At 50.3% G+C, this 21,442-nt stretch overlaps 1 protein-coding gene and 1 long non-coding RNA gene across 5 annotated transcripts; one reads left to right on the top strand and one right to left on the bottom strand.

Moving 5' to 3' along the window:
• Positions 1–6,692: 6,692 nt before the first annotated feature.
• LOC146426685 (F-box only protein 47-like) lies at positions 6,693–19,964 on the bottom strand. Of its 4 annotated transcripts, none has more exons than XM_085083466.1 (12): positions 19,701–19,964; positions 18,142–18,278; positions 16,291–16,488; positions 15,649–15,819; positions 13,533–13,609; positions 12,616–12,693; positions 11,744–11,852; positions 9,829–10,005; positions 8,654–8,800; positions 8,103–8,245; positions 7,605–7,764; positions 6,693–7,133 (listed from the first exon to the last, which is right to left on the bottom strand). In XM_085083466.1, the coding sequence occupies exons 3-12, from the start codon at positions 16,460–16,462 to the stop codon at positions 7,015–7,017; spliced, it is 1,353 nt and encodes a 450-aa protein (XP_084939592.1). In that variant the 5' UTR covers positions 16,463–16,488; positions 18,142–18,278; positions 19,701–19,964; the 3' UTR covers positions 6,693–7,014. The 4 variants fall into 4 exon arrangements, with proteins under 4 accessions (XP_084939592.1, XP_084939595.1, XP_084939594.1 ...); XM_085083469.1 differs by having other exon boundaries at positions 15,649–15,741; XM_085083468.1 differs by having other exon boundaries at positions 18,142–18,232.
• Positions 14,632–19,661, top strand: LOC146426686 (uncharacterized). The gene is made up of 2 exons (XR_014856699.1): positions 14,632–14,699; positions 18,394–19,661. It is a non-coding gene; the product is annotated as an uncharacterized LOC146426686 (long non-coding RNA).
• Positions 19,965–21,442: the final 1,478 nt, after the last annotated feature.

The following is a 21,442-nucleotide window of genomic DNA, read 5'->3' as shown; positions in this document are numbered from 1 at the left end:
AAACGGGAATGCAGGGACCAAATCGGCCGAGTCACACATTCCATGGGTGTTTGGGGACATCTTGGGGTCACCTCAGGGCACCGGGCTGGGCTTGGGGCAGGAGGGAAGGGGCAAACCCGCCGGGAAAAGGGAATTCGGGATGGGGACAGGAACAGGGACAGGGATGCAGGTGGCACCGGGAGCAGCCAGGAGGAGCTGTCCGGCATGGGAATCCCGGCTGGTGCTAAACCCAGGGAGCACAAGGGCAGGGTGGGATCCACTTTTCCCCAGCTGAATCCTAAATCCCGCTCTTGTCCGGGACTGGGGGGAGCGTCAATGTGAATAAACCCTTTTTTAATGGACCAAATAACAAAATCATTCTGGTTTGGGATACAGACCTTTTTTTAATCCTCCCTCGAAAAAACCCTAAATTCTCCCCTCCTGTGCCCCTTTTTCCCCCCCCTGCCCATGGGAAACGAACCTCTTACTGCTTGATTTCTGCCTTTTTCTCTCGACTTATGCACTTTTTTGCCTTTTTTTCATAGCTGAAAAGCACCTAAAAACCTGTATTTAAAATAAATAAATAAAAGAGTAAAAAAAAAAAAAAAGGAAACAAAAAAAAAGGAACAAAAAAAAGGGAGAAAAATGAAAAGCTGAATTGCTTCTCACCACGTGTAAAATAGACCTTTTGTCCATCCCAGCTTCCCCGGTTGTGCTGAGCTTAGAACGTGTTTTCTTCGGGATCCGTCGCTTGATTGGGGTTTTTTTTTGTCCTTGTGTCCTCCTTCCCGGGCTGAGCACCCACCAATTAAAAAAAAAAAAAAGTTATTTGGCCTTTTTATCCAAAAACCAAAAAAATAAACCTCACAGAATGGAACAACCCAACAGATTCTCTCTTCCCGGTTTACTCGGATCGAAAATAAAAGTTTAATTTTTACCTGCTGACTGTGCTGGCTTTGATTTTGGCTGCTTTTCTGGCTGTTTTCCTGCCAGGGCTGGGATTTTCACCTCTCCTGGTTTTCCTGACACTGGGATGTGCAGCTGGGATGCAATTCCTTGGCTAACCCCTGGTTTTTTGGCATGGCTGGAAAGCCCAGGGATGTGTTTTGGAGCTGCTGCTGGTTTCCATGGAGCTCTGGGAATTCAGCTTGTGCAGGTGAGATTTTTAACCAGTGGGGAAAAAACAACCTGGCGGTGGGAAGGGCAGGATGGTGTTTATCTACAGCTCCAGTAGAGGAAGAAAAAGGAAAATAAAGCAGCTCCGTGGGTGACAAGGAAGGCAAAGGGAAGGTGAGGTCAGAGTGGTCCTGGTGGGGCTTTGATGTGGCCAATAAATAAAAGAGTATAAAATAAAATTAAAAATAAGAAAAATGAAAAGCTGAATTGCTTCTCATCACGTGTGAAATACACCTCGTCCATCCCAGCTTCCCCGGTTGTGTCTCAGTGCTGAGCTCAGGACGTGTTTTCTTCGGGATCATTTTCCCTCCTTTCCCAAAGGATGGGCTCGTTCTGAGCTGCAGGGGGTGAGGGAACATCTCTGAGAGCTCCCTGTGCCCTGGGCAGCGACTGGGGATGGAGGGAGCAGCGGGAGAACAATCCCTGCGAGGGGAGAGCAGCGCCGGGGCTGGGCTGGCTGAGCCCGGGGCTGGCTGAGCCCCAGAGCTAGCTGAACCCCAAGGGCTAGCTGAATCCCAGGGCTGGCTGAGCCCCAGAGCTAGCTGAGCCCCAAGACTGGCTAGAGCCCCCAGGGCTGGCTGAGCCCCAGAGCTAGCTGAGCCCCAGAGCTAGCTGAACCCCAGAGCTAGCTGAACCCCCAGAGCTAGCTGAACCCCAGGGCTAGCTGAACCCCAAGGCTAGCTGAACCCCCAGGGCTAGCTGAGCCCCAAGACTGGCTGAAGACCCCAGGGCTAGCTGAACCCCCCAGGCTGTCTGAGCCCCAGAGCTAGCTGAGCCCCAAGACTGGCTGAAGCCCCCAGGGCTAGCTGAGCCCCCAGAACTAGCTGAGCCCCCAGGGCTGGCTGAGCCCCAGGGCTAGCTGAACCCCAAGGCTGGCTGAGCCCCAGGACTAGCTGAACCCCAAGACTAGCTGAAGCCCCCAGGGCTAGCTGAGCCCCCAGGGCTGGCTGAGCCCCAGAGCTAGCTGAACCCCCTAGGGCTAGCTGAGCCCCCAGAGCTAGCTGAGCCCCCAAGGCTAGCTGAGCCCCAAGACTGGCTGAAGCCCCCAGGGCTAGCTGAGCCCCCAGAGCCGAGCTGAGCCCCCAGGGCTAGCTGAGCCCCCAGGGCTGGCTGAAGCCCCCAGGGCTAGCTGAACCCCAAGGGCTAGCTGAACCCCAAGGCTGGCTGAGCCCCAGAGCTAGCTGAGCCCCCAGAGCCGAGCTGAGCCCCCAGGGCAATCTGAGCCACCAGGGCTGAGCTGAGCTGCGCTGCCCGCCCGTGTTTATCCCTTCATCTATCTCCCTCCTGCCAGCTGCCAAGCGGCTCCATCAGCTCCGGCATCGTCTCTCCATCCTGAGCCGAGCGAGCCGTGCTCGGGCGGGGAGGGGAGGACGCAGCGGCGGCTCTGCCCAGCAGCCCTGCCCGGAGCTCTGCCCGGAGCTCTGCCCGGAGCTCTGCCCAGCATCCCTGCCCGGAGCTCTGCCCAGCAGCCCTGCCCGGAGCCCTGCCCGGAGCTCTGCCCGCAGCCGCTGCCCCGCCGCCTCCTCCTCCTCCCTCCTTCCCTCACCATGCTAGACATTTTCATCCTGATGTTTTTTGCCATCATCGGCCTGGTGATCCTGTCCTACATCATCTACATGCTCTAAGAGGCACAGAGGAAGATGCTGCTCGGCAGCTTCGCCATCCCGGCGGCGGCCAGGTGAGCTCCTCGCCCCGCCAGGTGGGAATTTCTGGGCAGGACTGTGCGGGGAGGAGGGACGGGGGGCGGTTTTGGGTGGGTGATGGTGGTTTTGGCCGCCTGGGCTGGCAGGAGGGCACAGGGGGGATTTTACACACCAGGCCGCTCAGCCTTGGCCATTGTGCAGCTGCCGGGTTTTGTCATCCCGCCTGGAAAATCGAGCTGCTGGCTTTTGTTCCCCAGAGGGACAGAAACGGAGCAGCTTCGGGGAGAGAAGCCAGACGGGATCGCGGGGGGTCAAAGCCAACGGGGGTCCCGGGGTGAGGGGGGCTGCGGCCGCTGCTCCAGCACGGAGCTGCTCCATCCCCGCGGCTCCCGCACGGAGCTGCTCCATTCCCGCACGGAGCTGCTCCATCCCCGCTGCTCCCGCACGGAGCTGCTCCATCCCCGCGGCTCCCGCACGGAGCTGCTCCATCCCCGCTGCTCCCGCACGGAGCTGCTCCATCCCCGGGGCTCCCGCACGGAGCTGCTCCATCCCCGGGGCTCCAGCACGGAGCTGCTCCATCCCCGCTGCTCCAGCACGGAGCTGCTCCATCCCCGCGGCTCCGGCTCGGCTCACAGCGGCCTCTCCTTTTCCCTTCTCTGCCACAGCCTCCGCCCGGTGCGCGTCCCTCGGAGCTTTCTGGAACAGCGTTAACCTCTGCGAGCCCAGCGCGGAGCACGGAGCGGTCACGGAGCCGGCGGGGCCGGGGACAGCAATGGGGGGACACGGGAGGTGGCTCCGAGGGGCTGTCCTGCTGCCGGGACCTGGGTGATTCCTTCTGCCAGGACCTGGGTGATTCCCTCTGCCAGGACCTGTGTCCTTCCCGCCGCCAGCACCTGTGTCATTCCCTGGGACGCTCCCGGTGGCGCCCGCGGTGTCCCCAGGGGGCTGCGGACGCTCCTGTCCCCCCCGTGAATTGTGTCCCCTCGGCATGAGCACAAAGCCAGGCCGGTGGCCTGGGCTGGATTTTAGAAAATCGCTTCTATTTTTAATGCCAAATGTCCAGGGAGAGGAATAAAGAGGAATGAGGAGGAGAAGGAAGATGGCTGCTGGTGTCACTGCCAGGGGTGGGGATGGGGATGGCATGGTGGCTCCAGGGGCTAAATCCGTGTCTGTGGAGAAATCCAGCGGATTCCGGGAATGGGGAGAGGTTGGAAATCCGGGCTGAAGCACCTCTGTGTCCCCAGAACACGCAGCAGTCCCTGGGGAGTTGTCACCACCATTCTCTCCCCCATTTGGAAGGTCCCTGAGCATCTTCGCCGTGCCCAACCCTCGCTCAGATCCCTCTCCAGAGTTTGGGGAAACTCCGGGAGGCCTTGGGTAGGGAAAAGGAACATTTTTGGAATTTCTGTGGGATGGAAAGAACATTTCAGAGCATTTTGCCCCCATTTGGAGAGGCCTGGGGAGGCGTTTGGGGCATCAGGAGGATTTTTCCTGTCCTTTTAGGAAGCCCTGCATCAATCCCTGTCCTCACACCTCCACTCACGGGCAATGACTGAAATCTTCACCCTCCTCGAAGGCAAAATTTCCACATTCCTGGTGTCTCCGAGGGTTATAATTTTTTTAAGCAGCAAACACTTGAAATATCCATTATGGAAAAAACTTTGTGCCCCTTTAGTTATCCACGGAATGACCACACAGGAGTGTGAGAGAACAGCATCCAGGGAGAGCAGGGGGGCAGGAAATGCTGGAATGGGCTGGTGTGACTTTCAGGGGGGGAAAAAAAAGAGGAATTTCAGAGCCTGGGAATGCTGGATGTGGTCAATGCCGCCAGCCGAATGCTTGCCACTGCAATTTCCTGTCGGTAAAACTCCCGAGGGAAACTCCCGAGTTGGGGATTTGATGCTGGGAGTGTTCCAGGGCGATCCCTGCCACCGAGCCGGGAGGTGAGGAAACGCTGCTCCCTCCCTCCGCCGCCAAATATAGCCGGGAATCGGCAGCCTGAAACATTCCGGGAGGAATTTCTGCAGGCATAAGTCATGTTCTCAAGGAGCTCTCCTGCCGGGGCTGTGCGGAGCCAACATCTGCGGGGCTGAGGGGAGAGGGAGTGAGGAGGAATGTGTGGAATGGGAGCTCAGCTGAGTGTGAAAGCAGGAGGGATCCTTTTCTCTGCCTGCCAGGCCTCGCAGAGCTGCCAGCTCTGGGGAACAATCCCTTCCTGAAGGCCCCAAACCGTGCTGGGGGGTGAAGAGGATTGGGATTGGATCCCATATGGGATTGGAACTCATGGTTCCAGCAGGTAAAATCTGGCAGCAGAAGGAAAATCCCCATTTTTTCGAGTATGTTCCTCCAGACCTGGATCCTGCTCGGTGTTTAATTGATAACTGACCCGAGGGGGAACTGGGAAAGGAATGGTGTCACCTCCCAGCTCATCCCAAACCGGGCAGGGAAGCACCACACGGGCGGGATTTGACTTCCATCCTTTGGGAAGGAAAATCCCGCTGGACGGAAATGTGGCAAAACCCATCGCCGAGCACTCCCCGAGGCGCCGGCAGCGCCCAGCCGGAGCACTTAACACCAATTAATAAAGCCATCAATAATTGCGGAGGCTCCGCGCTGCCAGGCGATCCGAGCGGCTCACAATGGCATCCCTTGTGCCGGGCTGGAATTCTCGGCCCCGGGGGTGACCCGGCGGGACAGGGACACACAAAGGGCTCAGCTCCGCTCCCTTCTCCCGCTCCCGGCCGCTGGGATTGTTTATCGGGAGCGATTCCCGCGGATGAAAGGGAGAGAGAAGGACTCGGCCTGGAGAATTCCGCCCCGGCGGCTCCTCGGCGGCGTTTTCCCGGCGCTGTGCTCCTCCGAGGGTGTTTTCTCCTCGCGTTTCGGGTTCATTTGGGATCAATCCGGACACGTTGGGTTCCCCGAGTAGAAAGCAGAGCGTGGGATTTCTCTCCCGTCAGAAATCACAACAGTGGCGTCGCAGCGCCCTTAAATATCACCTTCAAACAGGGGAAAAAATGGAAAAAAATGGGATGTTCCCAGCGTTTTCCAGCAGCTGCTGCGCTCGGGGAAGGTTTCACCTCTGCCATCTACCGGTACCTGCAAGGACCCTCCGCCGGTGGATGTCCCGGAGGTGAATCCTGCCGGGAATTGAGTGTTGTCCAAATGTCCCGAGGATTCTCAGCCCACCAACTTCAGGGCGATTCCCGAGCTGTTCCAGGTTGTGGCTGATGGGAGCAGGTGGGGGTGGATGAGATAATCGGTGCCACTTCAGCTGTTCTGGCACTTCCCGAGCTAAATGTGGGGAAATGTGGTGCTGGAGGAAGGCTGGAAGGTTTGGGAAGGGATTGTTGGGGTGGAGAGAGGCTGTTTGATAAGCTGGAGGGAGCAGCCGTGCTGCAGGGAGCACAGAGTGTAAACAGCTTTTATTGCCATCACACGGGTTTGTCTGGGAGGCAACAGAGCAGAAAATCAACCCCTTCTCCAAGCAGCAAACATTTATCCATTTAATGAACCAGTGTTCCCGTTTAATGTGCTTAAAGGGTGTCTTCAACTTGGCTAAATCCTAAAATGCGTCAAGAGTTGTTACCTGGGCAGGGGGAGAGAGTTGGAGGTTCTTCTGCTTTATAAAAACCTGGAGATTGAGGGGGGAAAATGCCTTGCTTGATCAAAGCACTGGAATTGCTTTCAGAAATCACCTTCAGCCGAAGCTGAATGTACAAACCACAGAGCATTTCTGCCACAGAGTGTGAGCTGGAAAACCCTGGAAAGCTGGAAAAACGCAGCTGTGCTCCTCAAATCCCATCCCTCCCTTTCTCCTCCGACTCCCAAGAGAAAACAAATTTCAGAGATCAGAATGTTTTGGGTTCTGGGCTAAGACAACACAAGCTTCAGTTGGTGTCTGCACATCAACCATGGAAACCACGTCATTTTTATTGTGTGTGCAAACAGGAGCAGTGGGAAAAGAACTCAGTCTGTGTTCCCAAAGCAGAGGTCTCAGCTCTCCTCCTTGGAGGGGTAGAACACATGGAATTCTGCTGTGGAGCACCCAAAACCTCCATGGGCTCCTTTAGGGGTTGTCCCAGCTTCTGCCACTTCCACTGGGGAATTCCACCTAAATCCACTGGGATTTAAGAAATAATTGGACACTTCTTGGCAAAAGTTCAAAGGAAAAGAAAGAGAAATCCAGCAGGAATAGAGGAGAGGTCCGTGAGGCTCAGGTGGTGCTGCTGCTGCTCCCCATGGCCAGGTAGAGGATTTCCTTGTGGAAGTTGGCCTGGGCATTCACCAGGTGGAAAAGGTTCAGGAAGTTGCCATCCTCCTCCTCGTGCTCCCCTGCCAGGGCACAGAAATCACAGGAAATGAGGGGTGAAACACGAGGCTTTGCCCAGTTAATCCCTGGAGGTAAACCTTCCCCAGGCAAGCAGCAGCCTGAGGTGTGTGCTGGGATTTCTGCTCGGCCTGGTGGCAGCACAGCTGGGGAGGAACACAGCAGGAAAACTCCCAAATTCCTTCCCCAGCCTGGCCAGAGACAGACAGGGACAACTGTCTGTCAGGACAGGAATCTGTCCCAGCTGAGCAGGGTGACCCTGGTGCCAGCTCAGACCCTTGGGCTCAGCTTTCCAGTGGGAGAGGTTTTAAAACACTGTTGGGTTCACCAGCAACCCCTTAGCAAGAGAAGGAACTTAAAATAAATATTTCTTCCCAATGATGACACTGGATTGGTTATTTTTGTTGCTTCCTGGATGCCTGGAAGTGTCCCAGGCCAGGCTGGATGTGGCTCCAGCCCCACAGGGACAGCCTTACCAGCCAGCACTGCCTGCAGCATGTCCATCAGGATGTGAGCAAAGGTGTTCTCCAGACACTGCAGGAAGTTGTTCCTCTCCCAGGGAGTGCTGAAAACCTTGCACACCTTCTGCATCATCTTCACTGCCCAGTCCATGCAGTACAGGTCCTTCTCACACACCTAGAGGGCAAAGGAAAGGTTAAAAACTCACTTTATGGTGGAAGATCAAATCTTAGCCTTCACTGCTGGCTCTGCAATGGCTGTGCCATGGTCTGGAAAATCAGGGGTTGTGACAAGGACCCTGAGGTTGTTCTTGGTGGCACAAAGGGACTTCTGAACCTTCTGCTGGTGGTGCTTCTCCTCAAGGCTCACCAGCTCCCAGGGATGTGCTGGACAGGGAGGCTGGCAGAGCACCCAGCTCCTGGCTGGGCTCATTGCTGGTGTTGGAGCAGCTGGGGGAATTTCCCAGTGTGAGACAGCAAACGTGGGGCAGAGAGGTTCTGCTGAGCTCTACTCACCAGAGCCATGAAGACCATGAGCCTGGCCAGCTCCACAGCTCTGCCATTCACAGCTTTGCTGGCCATCACTGTGAAGCAGATGCTGTTGCCGCTCAGCAGGAGGAGCCGAGCGCTGTTCTCCATCAGCCACTCCTGGGGAACCACTTTGTCATGGAAAAGAGAGAGGATTTGAGTCACCTCGGGACAAAAGGAGAGCAATGAAGTTGTACAAATAATCCCCAAACTCTCAGTGTGGCTGTTCACACCGTTCAGGAGAATTCTGCCTGAATGAGCACCGGGTTTGGACAATGGTCCCTTAATAATTCAAGGAGCTGTTTGAGTTTTGAAGGCCTGCAAGGGTTCTTAAAGTATTTCTCCACGGGGAAAACAGCCTGGATGGGTAAGGGACACTGGATTTTTCTCTCTTCCTAGTGTGAGGACTTTTCCAATCAAGTCACAGCCACTGTGAGCAGTTTTGCAGCACCCAGGTGTCTGGGATGAACTCCCAGCTGGAATTTGGAGGACGTGAGGATAGATAATGCCATGGATTAACGAGGAAGGCAAAAACACACCTGACAGCTCATCCACCAGACTGATAACATCATCTGCTGTCCATTCTCTAGCTTCTGTACCATACAGCAGCTTAATTGCATCAGCTAAACCCTTCAGACTGGTCTCATCTGTTGGTCCTTCTATCATTTTCTGCCAGACCACGTGTCCTGAGCGATATATCAATCACAACTGCTATTAAGTGACATTTTTTTTTTAAAGCAAGGAGGTTGCTAAACTGAGCCTCACAGCAGAGGCAGAGGAGGGGAATTCAGGTGACACAGCTGAGGCTTTGGGATTGTTTTCCATCTGTCATTTTAGCAGGAGCAGTGGGGGTTGCAGTGCCAGCCAAACTTAGAGAAACCCAAGTTTAATAATTAAGTGAGGAAATGTGTTTTCCTTCAGGGAAATGGGGGTTTCTTTGAGATGGGTTTGAGCTAAGTCTACCCCAAGGAGGGGAGAACAGAGGAACAGAGGTGTCATTTAATTTCTTCTCTTGAATTGTAGCTTTTGAGTTGTAACTTTTGTGTGTGTGTGTGTGTACAGACATAGCTATAGATATATAATTTATTTATTTTATGTATGTTAGTGATTTATTTTCTGTATGTTAGTGATGTCTGCTCGAACAGAACAATTTTTCCCAGGCAATGCAATGGTTTCAAAGGCTTCAAACTGACAGAGGGCAGGTTGGGATTGGATTTTAGGGAGACATTCCCTGCTGTGAGGGTGGGGAGGGACTGGAATGGATTTCCCAGAGAAGCTGTGGATCCCTGGAAGTGTCCAGGGCTGGGCTGGACAGGGACTGGAGCAGCTCTGTTGGTGTGAAGCCATTGCATTGCCTGGGAAAATAATTGTTCTTTTTTCTTGGGATAAGTCTACCCCAAGCAGGGGACAATAGGTGAAGAGAGGTGTGACTTCTTCGCTTGAATTGTAACTTAAATATATGTGTGTGTACATATATATATAATTTATTTTAGTTACTGATGTCTGCCTGAACAGAACAATTTTTTCCCAGGCAATGCAATGGCTTCAATGGCTTCACACCAACAGAGTGTTGCTCTGGTTGGGGTAGGGAAAGTGTCCCATGGCTGGGGTGGGACTGGATGGCTTTAAGGTCTCTTCAACCATATTTTGGGGGTTTCCTGCCGGAAAATCCCTTCCCACAGCCCACACCTCACCCCCGAGGGGCTGTGCTCACCATCGAGGGAGGACACGGGCCCGAAGATGATGTAGAGCAGGCGGGCCTGGTTGACCATGGGCCAGGGCTTAAGGATCCGCGTGAGCCAGAAGGCGGAGTCGCTGCGGTGGCTGCAGGGCGTGAGCAGCACCGCGCGGCAGAACAGGCGGATCCGCAGCTCCAGCTTGCGGGCGCTGCCTGGGGAACAGGGTGGGGATGGCATGGGATCAGCGAGCCTGCTGCCCCACAGGTCATCCTGCTGCCCCACAGATCATCCCTGCTGCCCTAGATGTCATCCCTGCTGCCCCACAGGTCATCCTGCTGCCCCACAGATCATCCCTGCTGCCCTACAGATCATCCCTGCTGCCTCACAGGTCATCCTGCTGTTCTGCTGATCATCCCTGCTGCCCCACAGATCATCCCTGCTGCCCCATAGATCATCCCTGCTGCCCCACAGATCATCCCTGCTGCCCCATGGGTCATCCCTGCTGCCCCACAGATCATCCCTGCTGCCCCACAGATCATCCCTGCTGCCCCACAGATCATCCCTGCTGCCCTACAGATCATCCCTGCTGCATGGGAGGGGAAAATGGGATTTGCTCAGCACTGCCCAAGGATATTCAAGCGTGTTTATGAGGGAGGAAATGTGTTTGAATGTGTTATTAATAATGGTTGTTATTAATAATAATAAAGAGAGGGAATGTGTTTTCCTTCAGGGGAATGGGGACTTATTTGAGATGGATTTAAGTTTACCCCAAGCAGGGGACAATAGGTGAAGAGAGGTGTGACTTCTTCACTTGAATTGTAACTTGTAACTTAAATATGTGTATATATATATATATTTTTTTTTTTTTTTTTTTTAGTTAGTGATGTCTGCTTGAACAGAACTATTTTTTCCCAGGCAATGGAATGTATGTGTGTGTATATATATAATTTATTTATTTTAGTTAGTGGTGTCTGCTTGAGCAGAACAATTTTTTCATACATATATATATAATTTATTTATTTTAGTTAGTGATGTCTGCTTGAATAGAACAATTTTTTCATACATATATATATATATATAATTTATTTATTTTAGTTAGTGATGTCTGCTTGGGCAGAACAATTTTTTCATACATATATATATATATATATATATATATATATATATATAATTTATTTATTTTAGTTAGTGATGTCTGCTTGGGCAGAACAATTTTTTTCCCAGGCAGTGCAATGGCTTCACTGGCTTCACACTGTCAGAGTGTTCAAAACGTTCATCTCCTACTCCCAGAGTTTGGTTTTGGTGCTTTGCCCTAATTCAGCTGCTGGGATCTGTGCATCACCCCTGGGATGCTCACAAGGCTCTCAGCTGTGGGTTTGTGTTTCTGGGGTTTGGCCAGAGGAGGAAGGGGGATGTGGCTGTGGGTGAATCCCCAGGAATCCCCTGTTCTCTGCTGGGCACTGGGAGAATTTCTTGAGAGGTTTGTCCCATCGGTGTTGGGGCTCAGAAATGTTAAACCTCACTTTTGACTGAATTATTTTCATTCTGAATGGGCTCCTTTCCCATGGATTTCACTGGTGTACAGGAGGAAACATTCCAATGTTATTCCAAACATTCCAATCCATGTTACTGTTGGTGTAGAGACACAATTTATGTTAAGTATTGATAACGGAATGATTTAAAAAATCTCTAAAGGCCTCTCAAGACAACTCTCTTCCCTGCAGGACGTGCCAGAGACAAAACCATTTAGCTTTTGGTGAAAATATCTGTATCCATCGAGATGAAGGCCCAGAACTCACTGCAGGTTGCCCACAGAACACCCAGGAGAGTCAGGAACCCAAGCTGAGCTGAGCCAAACCACTCTCACCTCCACTCACATTTCACTTGCAGCCACCAAGAGCCATTTCCTGCCCAGTTTGCTTTTTGGGACCTCTGGCTGCTCCGGTTTACCTGGTTTGCTGCTGACGACTGTCTGCACTTTCCGGGCTAAGTTGCTCAGCTCCCAGAGGAAGTTAAACACCCGGTGGCACTCGAGCTCATCCCAGCCTGCTGTCAGCATCTGAAAGGAGGGAAAACGGGGTGAGAAGGAGGAGGTTGAGGAGGGATTTGTTTCACAATGCCAGCGCTCACGGCAGATTTGTCCTGCAGGTTCTCAGGGCAGGGAGGGAAGGGTGATACCTGAGGAGGGAACCCATTGCCTGCCTCAGGTGATGCTGAAGCTCTTGGTACTGAAATTGGGGAGAAAATCAGCTTTTTAACACAATTTGAAACATCAGAAAGCAGGCATAGATTAGCCTAATGCCTCCCAGAATCAAAAACTGCTGAGAGTGTTCCGGGATCTGATTTGTGTACTCCTGTGTGGAAGGTGTTTGCTACAAAATGTCCCAGCAGCGATTTTCTATTCTTCTAAGAAGGGATTTTAATTTTTATTTTGTTTTACAGTCATTTAAAGTTGTCAACAAAACTGTTGTGGCCTCTGAGGTGTGGAGGCATTTCCTGTGAAACTAAAGCACCTCTGCTCTTGACCTGTGAAAACCTGGAGCTCCAAAACTCTCCCATGTCTTCTCAGGCAATAAATTGCTCATCAAAATCCAGACTGGTTGGGAGTGAAATCCAGGCCAAGGCATTCCCAGGAGTCAAATCAGCAACTTGCAGCACCAGAAAGAAAACTCAGGAACTGTGTGAATAAACACCACCCCTCCCACACCCCAACAGCAGCTCAGCCTTCTAAAAAATCTGGCAAAACGCAGATTATTTTTGAAAAACGCCTCATTTTCTTTTCTCTTTGTGATACTTGCCTTCTGTCCATGGAGATACTGTACCTGTAAGAACACCCCATAGCACTGTAACCCCAAACAGTGCAGAGGACTGGCACAGCCATTCAGTCTGAAACAGGAAACCTGCAAGGGCAAACCCGAATTGGGCAGAAATTAATTGTTGTGATTGAAAATTCTCTGTGTTCATTGTGTTCCTCAAGACAGGTTCAGAAGGATTCCCTCCCCTCCTTGGGTGAGTTATGGGAATGTGGTGGAAATGAGTTATGAGTAATTGAAATGAGTTATGGGATCTACTTTGGGGCAAAACTGTGGGTTTATAAAAGGGGTTTGGGGACAAAAACCTTGTTTTCAGGGAGGAAAATTTCCATGAAGGGCTGTGCAAAGTTTTTAGTAGCCCAGGAGGTGATGAGGAGCTGAGAACCACCAGGCTGGGAAGGTGAGATCTCAGTGGAACATCCTCTGGAGTTTGGTATTGATGTTATAGAGATGATTCCAAATCAATAAATTGATTATTGCAGTGGTGAGAAACTCCAGCCAAGAATCACAGAATGAACTAGGTTGGAAAAGACCTTTGAGATCACCAAGTCCAACCTATGATGATCATCAAGTCCAACCTCACACCACCTTATCACCTAAACCATGGCAGAGTGTTGCCACAGACAAAAAAAACCCACAAAAGTGTTTTTTAAACACCTTCAGGGAGGGTTGCCACAAACAAAAAAAACCCCACAAAAGTGTTTTTTAAACCACTCAGGGACATGCTGGGCAGCCCATTCTAATGCCCAGCCACTCTTCCTGTGAAAAATCTTTCCCAATGTCCCAATGTCCAGCCCTGGCACAGCTCAAGGCTGTGTCCTCTCGTCCTGTCACAGGTGACAACTCAAGGAGAAATGACCTGGTGGAAATGGTGTTGTGAGTACAAAGCACGGTGAGAAATGCTGCTGGGAGGGAGGTGGACTTACCCCTGAGAGCACCTTGTGCACATACTTGAGCCTTTCCCTGGTGGGCAGCAGCAGGGTGCACCTCTTGAGCAGCAGCCCTGCGGTGGAAGGTCAAACACACACAAAGGAAAATCCCAAAGGAAAAGATTTCCCATCTTTTCCAGCTCCCTGCATCCACTGTGACTTGTTGATGGTGTTGTTTAAAGCCCCTGTTACTCACACTTGGATTGAAATGACTGAATCGGTTTGGGGATTACAGCTGTTCAGAAATATTGGAAATAAATGTTCACTTGTTGCACCTCTCCTAAAAGCACCCCGGGGAAAGCTGGTTTTCCCCTTACATCATCCCCAGGTTTTTTTTTCTGGATAGCCACGTGGTTTAGAAAAGAAAATATTCTCTGCAGAGGGGGAAATTTATTTTCCTATCCAGGCCTGGGATGGCATGTTTGGGATGTCAGAGTCTGGAGCTCATTATCCTGTGGAACAGCTGGTTGTTGAGCAGAATTTTTTTTTCTACACTCCTGATAAAAACTGGGTTAACAGCTTGCACTCAAAACCTTTCACCAGAATGAAATATATATACACTGCTTGTTAATTAATCAAGGAATCCACAGAAAAGCTTGTCATTTCCCATGGGGAAAGGAGAAAAAAAATTAAAAAAAGGAAACTTTTCTCCAGGAAAAAAAAAAATCCTAAAAATACTCTTTTTTTTCCCCAAGGTCAGAAAGTACTCTGTGAATTTGCCGTGGTTCTGAAGTGACTCTTCCCTTCCTCAGCAGCGTGTCAGCATTCCTGCCTGACAGCCATAATTTATTCATCAGCCTCGGCTCTGCTCCAGAGCTCAGCCAAGTCCATTTTTTATTGACTGGATCAGACTTTGGAGAGCACTCCCCGAGGAACAGCTGTTAGGACAGCTTAGCTACACCCCGGGATGGAGCCACAGGGAGGGAAAAACTGTGTGCAGTGAAAAAAAAGGGTTGAGCAAAAGGCATTTTCTGGCTGCAGCTTTTCCTGCTGCAATGTAAATATTGATTTTGCAGCCTGCCCTAGCAGAAATGTCCCCTGAGCCTCCCACTGTGACCCAGACACAGCCAATGATTTTGTATTTTTAGTAGGTTGTGTTTTACTCCCACAGCTCCTGCAGGGATGGATTCACACCTACATTTAAATAACCAGGTGCCATTTTGGGTGAGATTACTACAAAGCCCAAACTAATTCTGATTTTTTTTTTAAAGGATTACAAGGTTTCAGGCTTCGCTTTAAAGAGGGAATGCTGAGATTAATTTTAGAAAGGTGTTTTAAGATACCTCAAAACATCCATGGTCTGCTTACAATAGGTTTTGGTTCTAAATTATTTTAACAGCTTTACTTCCCCTTGTGTGATTTAATGTTTTAATGCCTTTATTTAATGTCTTTAATGCCTTTATTTAATGCTTTCAATTTCTTTATTTAATGTCTTTCATGTCGTTATTTAATGTCTTTAATGCCTCTATTTAATGTCTTTAATGCCTCTATTTAATGTTTTAAGTTCAACTCAGGTTTACAATTCTCCATCCAACCCTGGCATTTATTTTTCTGTCAGACACACAGTTTTTTACCAGACAGGGGACAGTAAATACGGACCAAACGATGTTTTAATTCAATTTCCTGCTCTGACAGACCGATGTAGAGCGAATCAGAACCAACGTGCTTTAAGAACGAGCAGGGCAGGCAGTGTTGGTCACTCCGGAGTTAGGCTGGGCTTAACTCGGGCCGAATTTCCCAGCCTGAGGAATGCGAGTCGCTCCAAAGGGAGACCCTCGGGCGGAGCAGCCACATTCCAGCCCTGCCCGGGGCCTGGGAGCCTCGCTTCCCGCCGCGCTTCCCAGCGCTGGGCTGCAGACAGAGCGAATTTGGGAACACCTCCTCCTGCAGGAGGATCACCAGAGGAGGCAGGACATACATCGTGGTTTTTTAGGTTTTTTTTTTCCATAACTCAGAGGTTTTGGAACGATTTCAAGCAATTCCTCAGCGCTGGGAGGGCTCGTTTGGCTCCTCGTTCCGAGGGAGCTGCACGGAGGATTTTGGGCCACGAAAGCAGCGTTTCCCTGTTAACTCCCACGCGAGGAGAAAGCTTTTCAGCGAGTTTTGTTCTCACCTAGGGATCTGTAGTGCTCCAGGATGGAGGTTTCTGCTGTCCTCGCCGGGAGCTGCGGGCTGTGGAAGTCCTGCAGCAGCAGCCGCCGAGTCCCTGACGAGGTGGAGATGTAATTAATCAGGCGGCTGCCGATGGCTTTGGACACCATGCTCAGCATGCTGATGTCCTTCACTGGAAAAGCAAAGCCCAGGATACTCCTAAATCCCTGCTGCGAGGGGGAAATGCTGATCACGAGTCAATAACTGCTCCTGACTTCAAAACCGGGCCGAGAAATGAGGTTTATAAATAAAACAGGAATTAATTAGGGTTGATCTGCTTCGCCGGTGAATTGGGGTAATTAGAAAGGGACGGATCTGAGGAATAATTTTCACTTTTGATAGGTAAAGCCAGCTTCAGATAGATGGTAACTATCACTGGAATTTTGGTCAGTTTTCCCATGCTTAAAAGCTGAACGTTCAGAATTAAAGTCCCATAAAATGACTAAAAAAATAAAAAGCAAACCTAAACCGAAAAGATTTGAAATAATGAAAAAAATGGAAAAAAAGATAATTTCGTAATTGAAAAAAAAAAATTCATGTCATAAATGGAGAAAAAAAAAGGATGGTAATTTTCAGATATTGAGGTTTCTGGTCAGGTCCTCACCTGAGAGATAATTTAACACCATCTGAAATATCTCCAAGGGAAAGGTCTGGAAATCCCCCAGCGCTGACAGAGCCTGGGGTTCCCTGCCCAGGGCGTGGCAGGAGCGGCGGCTGCTCCTCCTCGGTTTCTGCCTGGGGATCGAGGGGCAGCTGCTCCCTGCACTCGAGGTCATTATTTCGGTGTTCCCATCAATTTAACCTGGGGGAAAAAACCAAAAATCAAAATTAAAGTTTGATTTTCCGAGGAGGAAAATGCTATAAGCAAAAGGAGGCTGAGTGGAAATTAATTCCTTGGAGGCAGAGTGTGAAAATCTTGTCTGTGCGTAGGATAAGCGGTTTGGATTTCGTGCAATGTTCGCTGAATAACTTTTAGCACAGAAAGGATAAAATGTGTTCGAGCTAATGATTTAATGTGCTGAAATGGATAAATAACGTCTGGGGGAATGGAGGAGGAAAAGACAAAAGCGCTGGGGGCACATCCTTGAAGGGAGACACAGAAAGTGAGGGGAAGGGAATTCTTGAGGAATTACACGCGAGGGTACAAGCTGCAGTAATTAACAACATGGTTTTAATTTGTCACACTAATTATTCAACAGCACACCGAAGTTATAGGGCTGTTATTGAAAGGATCATCACTGTTCCTTTAGAGTGATAATTGCTGATACTGGTGCTTGTGTAGGACGAAAGCAAAGATTAAAAGCACCACAGTGATGCTTCAAAACATTTTTTTTTCCTTCAGCACCGGCTTGATGCAAGGCTTAATTTAATATAATTACTATATGTGTGAGATAAAAATAAATGCTACAGTATTGCCCCGTGAAAATGTCAGCGTCTCAGGCTTCTCCAAAACCACAAAGGGGCTGAAAACGAGCTTTGAAAGAACCAATAAATCGGATTATTTGATTTACCTTCTGGGTTGTGAGTCCCTAGTACAGCCACACTTCACAATGTCAGGCAACACTGGGAGCCAGGGACTCGCTGCGTCTTAAATTGATGTTCTAACTGAGATTTTTCACACTATTCCTGGATTCCAGCAGCTGAGGCTCCGGGGGGATTGCCAAGGAGTGCTGCAGGATAATGCCAGGAGCTGGCAGCGCTGGCTGGAACATCCCTGGAGCTGCTCCAAGCTGCACTGCAACATCCCAGCCACCAGCAGCGGGAAATTCTCCCGGAGAATAGACCCCATTGTTCCCCGAGATTAAAAATTTACAAAATTACAGACAGCGAGCTCCAAACATCCTCCCTGTTTATTACAAAATCGCTCCAGCCAGACTCTCTGACATTCCACGGAGGGGAAATGGCCACGGCCACAATGGAGGCTCTGTCTGTGCTGAGGAATTGGGGGATTTTGGGAAAAGTGGGTCTGGCCGGCTCTGGGGAGAGTTGGAATTGTACATTTAAGGAATTTTTTACTTCGCTGGGAGCGTTTTTAGTTTAGCTTTGGGATATTTCTGGCTCGCTAAAGCAGCTGAAAACTTTCACAGGGCTTGTGGGCAAATGGAACTGCTGCTAAAATGAGCTTTTCCTCAGGGTTTTAGGGGGGAAAATTCACAAAACACCTTTAAGAAAAATCACCAATGGGTCAAGTTACATTAAAAATTATTATCTTCTATTTTACATGCAGAATTATGGATTCCATGTAAATTCCCTGTGGACAACATACAAAACAGCTCATTCCCTGTTTATAACCAGAGTCCACTGAACTTGGCCAAATCTGGTTCATATTTCTAACTTTAGAAATAAAGTTACAATCCTATGATGCTTTCTTCTCTTCCCACTCTCCTTTCTGTCTGTAGCAGGACTGGGCTGTGGGGATTTGTGGGATCTTTCAGTGGGTTTTTAAAAATCTTACCTTGGGCCTCCAGTTGTGGAAGGAAAAATACTTTGCCACCAGTGAGGTTTTTGGGAAGTATTTTTCTAATATTTGCCTCTTTCTGTCCAATCTGGTTGAAGCGAAATTGATGATCGCTGTTTTAACGCAGAGCAGAGCTAGATAAAATGAATGTAAATAAAAATTAGTGCAAACAGCGAGCTTTAAACCCTTTCCTGAAAGCTCCCATTTGCTTCCTCTTTGACTTAAAGTGTTTTTTTTTTTATTTCTTAGGGAGTTGAGCCAGAGCAGGGCAATGGACTGTACATCTCCATCTGCTGCTGGGACACCAGTGTTTGGAGAACTGCTTAATCCACACTGGAAATTGAAAGGTAAACGTTAAATATTTAACGAGCTAACCTCATAATATTAGCTAAGAAGGGTCATCTTATTTGTCGCTATAAACTAATTTGTTTACAAGGCAGAAAGCATCAACTTCCACCCTTGTTGCCCTTAAGCAGTCGCTAAACTCCTGCTAATGGATGCACTTCGGTCCTGATATTTCTCGGAGCCCTGTGTTAGCATTTGGCAAACATTTATTGCAAGGAGGGATGTTTACTTTGGAGATTGGTTCGGGATGTTTCCCTTTCCCTTCCTCATCACCACGAGCATGAAGCCGGTGGCTTCGAATATTAACTCAATGGGGGTTTGGGTTTGTTTTTCCCGATTTTTCTCTTTTCCTTTGTCATCTAAAAATAAAATAAAGTAGGATAGAGTTTTTAGAAGGAGAATAAAAAAATAGGATAAAATAAAATAATGATTTTAAAGTACAAATCTAAGCGGGGGATGACAAACCTTAGAGCACCAAATGCACCCATGGAGTTACGTCAATAACCTTGACCCTTTTAAATTTCTTTTTTAAAAGTATTTTTATTTATGATAAAGGCTCTGTGTCAGATTGATGGTGCAAATTGGTCCCCAAACCACCTAAACTGGAGTATAAATAGAGTATAAATCAGAGCTGAGGGTTCCTGGCCCTGTCGCTGAGGGCGGCCGGGTTGTGCTGTGAGGGGCTGGCTCCCCACAGAGGGGAAAAACCCTAAAAATGGCCTCATTTCCCCTCATTTCAGCCTGGATTTGCTCCTCAGGCCTCAATATTTGATGGAACCGGTTATTTTTGGCCTTTTACCCGTATTTTTGGGTCAGATTTAGCCAGGCTGTGACCTTTAGGCCAAAGGCTGGGCCAAGCTGTGTTCACCGCCATGGCCGCTCTCCCCAAAACCTCCCAAAATTCAGAGCTAAAGGGCTGAAACGGGGGTCCCGCACCCCAAAACCTACATAAAATCAATGAAGGATGTTTCCCAGTTGATGGTACTCACATAAAACACTTTTCCAGCCGTTTTTTTACCTCAGGGAAGCCCCCTCTCCACAAACACCCCACCAGGCGCTCACAGGGAGTTCTGAGGGAGCAGCGTGGAGTGAGGGTGTGGAGTCACCAAATCCCGCATCCCTGAGGGGAAAATAAACCCCAAACCCCCATTTTTAAATTATTATCATTAAAATTCAACCCTTTCAGCTTTATTTCCGTCAGACGTTGCTACCTGTTGGGGTTAGAAGGGGTTCTGGTGGGTGTGTACAGCAGCACAGCTGTGTTTTGGGGCCTCAGCCGGGAGTGGAGATGTTGGCAAATATTAAAAACCAACAGCGTCAGTTTCGGTTTGGTAGTTGTCAGCGTGGCCGCAGAGGGAGGAAATGATTACAGACAACACAGGCGTGTCCTTTTAGCGTTTCCTTGGTGTTATCCGCCCCTTTTTTAGGCGGATTTATGCGAATTTTGGGCAATAACGACTTTTCCCGCCTTTTCGCCCTTGCAGCGCGCGCGGGGGGGGGAGCGCAAGCCGCTCGCGCTGCTTTCCCCGCCCCCTCATGAATATGTAAATACGCCATTAGTGAAGTCTGGGTGGCCACGCCCCCCCATGAATAATCAACGAGGGGTGGGGATTCGCGCTGGAGGGAGGGTCCGGCGGGGCGAGGGGACATCGGGGGTGCCAGGGGTGACCTGGTGTCCTCAGGCCAGCGCTGGACAGGGGTGGGCTGGGGTGTGGTGTAGTTGGGCAGGTGTGGGGTCCGGCAGGGGTGGGGTCCGGCAGGTGTGTGGGGTGCCATAGGTGTGTGTGGTCCTACAGGTGTGTGGGGTGCCACAGGTGTGTGGGGTACCATGACTGTGGGTACAGCAAGGATGGGGTGCCATAGGTGTGGGGTGTCAGTGGGGTGTGAGATACCACAGGTGTGTGGGGTGCTGTAGGTGTGGGGTACCTCAGGTGTGTGGGGTGCTGTAGGTGTGGGGTGCTGTAGGTGTGGGGTGCTGTGGGTGTGGGGTACCTCAGTGGTGGTCCCGCAGCTGTATGGGGTGCTGTAGGTATGGGGTACCTCAGGTGTGTGGGGTGCTGTGGGTGTGGGGTGCTGTGGGTATGGGGTACCTCAGCTGTGTGGGGTGCTGTAGGTGTGGGGTGCTGTAGGTGTGTGGGGTGCTGTAGGTGTGGGGTGCTGTGGGTGTGGGGTACCTCAGCGATGGTCCCACAGCTGTGTGGGGTGCTGTAGGTGTGGGGTGCTGTGGGTATGGGGTACCTCAGCTGTGTGGGGTGCTGTAGGTGTGGGGTGCTGTAGGTGTGGGGTGCTGTGGGTGTGGGGTACCTCAGCTGTGTGGGGTGCTCTAGGTGTGGGGTACCTCAGGGATGGTCCCCCAGGTGTGATCCCGCAGGAGCATCACTCTGGGCACCTGCAGAGCTGTAGGTCTCTGTTAAATACCTGCCCTGAACCCCCAGCCTATGATGGACCTAAAACCCCAAATCCTGCACTGTCACCTGCCTGAGCCCAGAGGCAACAAACCCATCCCAACCCTGATCTCCAACCTTCGTCTTCAACCTTCATCTCCAGCCCTGATCTTCATCCTTCATTTGCAACCTTCATCTGCAACTCTGATCTTCATCCTTCATCTCCAACCTTCATCTCCAGCCTTCATCCCCAACCTTCATGTCCAACCTGATCTCCAATCTGATCTGCAACCCTTATCTCCAGCCCTGATCTTCATCTTTCATCTCCAAGCTTCATCTCCAGCCCCGATCTTCATCCTACATCTGCGACATTTATCTCCAATCCTGATCTTCATCCTTCATCTCCCAGCTTCATCTCCAACCTGATCTCCAGCCTTCATCTCCAACCCTCATCTCCAATCTCATCTCCAACCCTCATCTCCAACCTTCATCTCCAACCTGATCTCCAACCTGATCGCCATCCCTGATCTCCAACCTTCATCTCCAACCTTCATCTCCAACCTTCATCT

Source organism: Lichenostomus cassidix, chromosome 27 (assembly GCF_008360975.1).
Source record: "Lichenostomus cassidix isolate B80296 chromosome 27, HeHo_3.0, whole genome shotgun sequence".
NCBI lineage: Eukaryota > Metazoa > Chordata > Aves > Passeriformes > Meliphagidae > Lichenostomus > Lichenostomus cassidix.
This window is presented reverse-complemented; position numbering and strand designations above follow the sequence as displayed.

Coding starts and splice junctions, on each gene's coding strand:
- LOC146426685 (XM_085083466.1), bottom strand. CDS start 16,462: ATGACCTCGAGTGCAGGGAGCAGCTGCCCCTCGATCCCCAGGCAGAAA. Junction 12,694..13,532: donor TGCACAAGGTGCTCTCAGGG/GTAAGTCCACCT, acceptor TTGCCCTTGCAG/GTTTCCTGTTTCAGACTGAA. Junction 11,853..12,615: donor GCTATGGGGTGTTCTTACAG/GTACAGTATCTC, acceptor CCCTCCTTTCAG/ATGCTGACAGCAGGCTGGGA.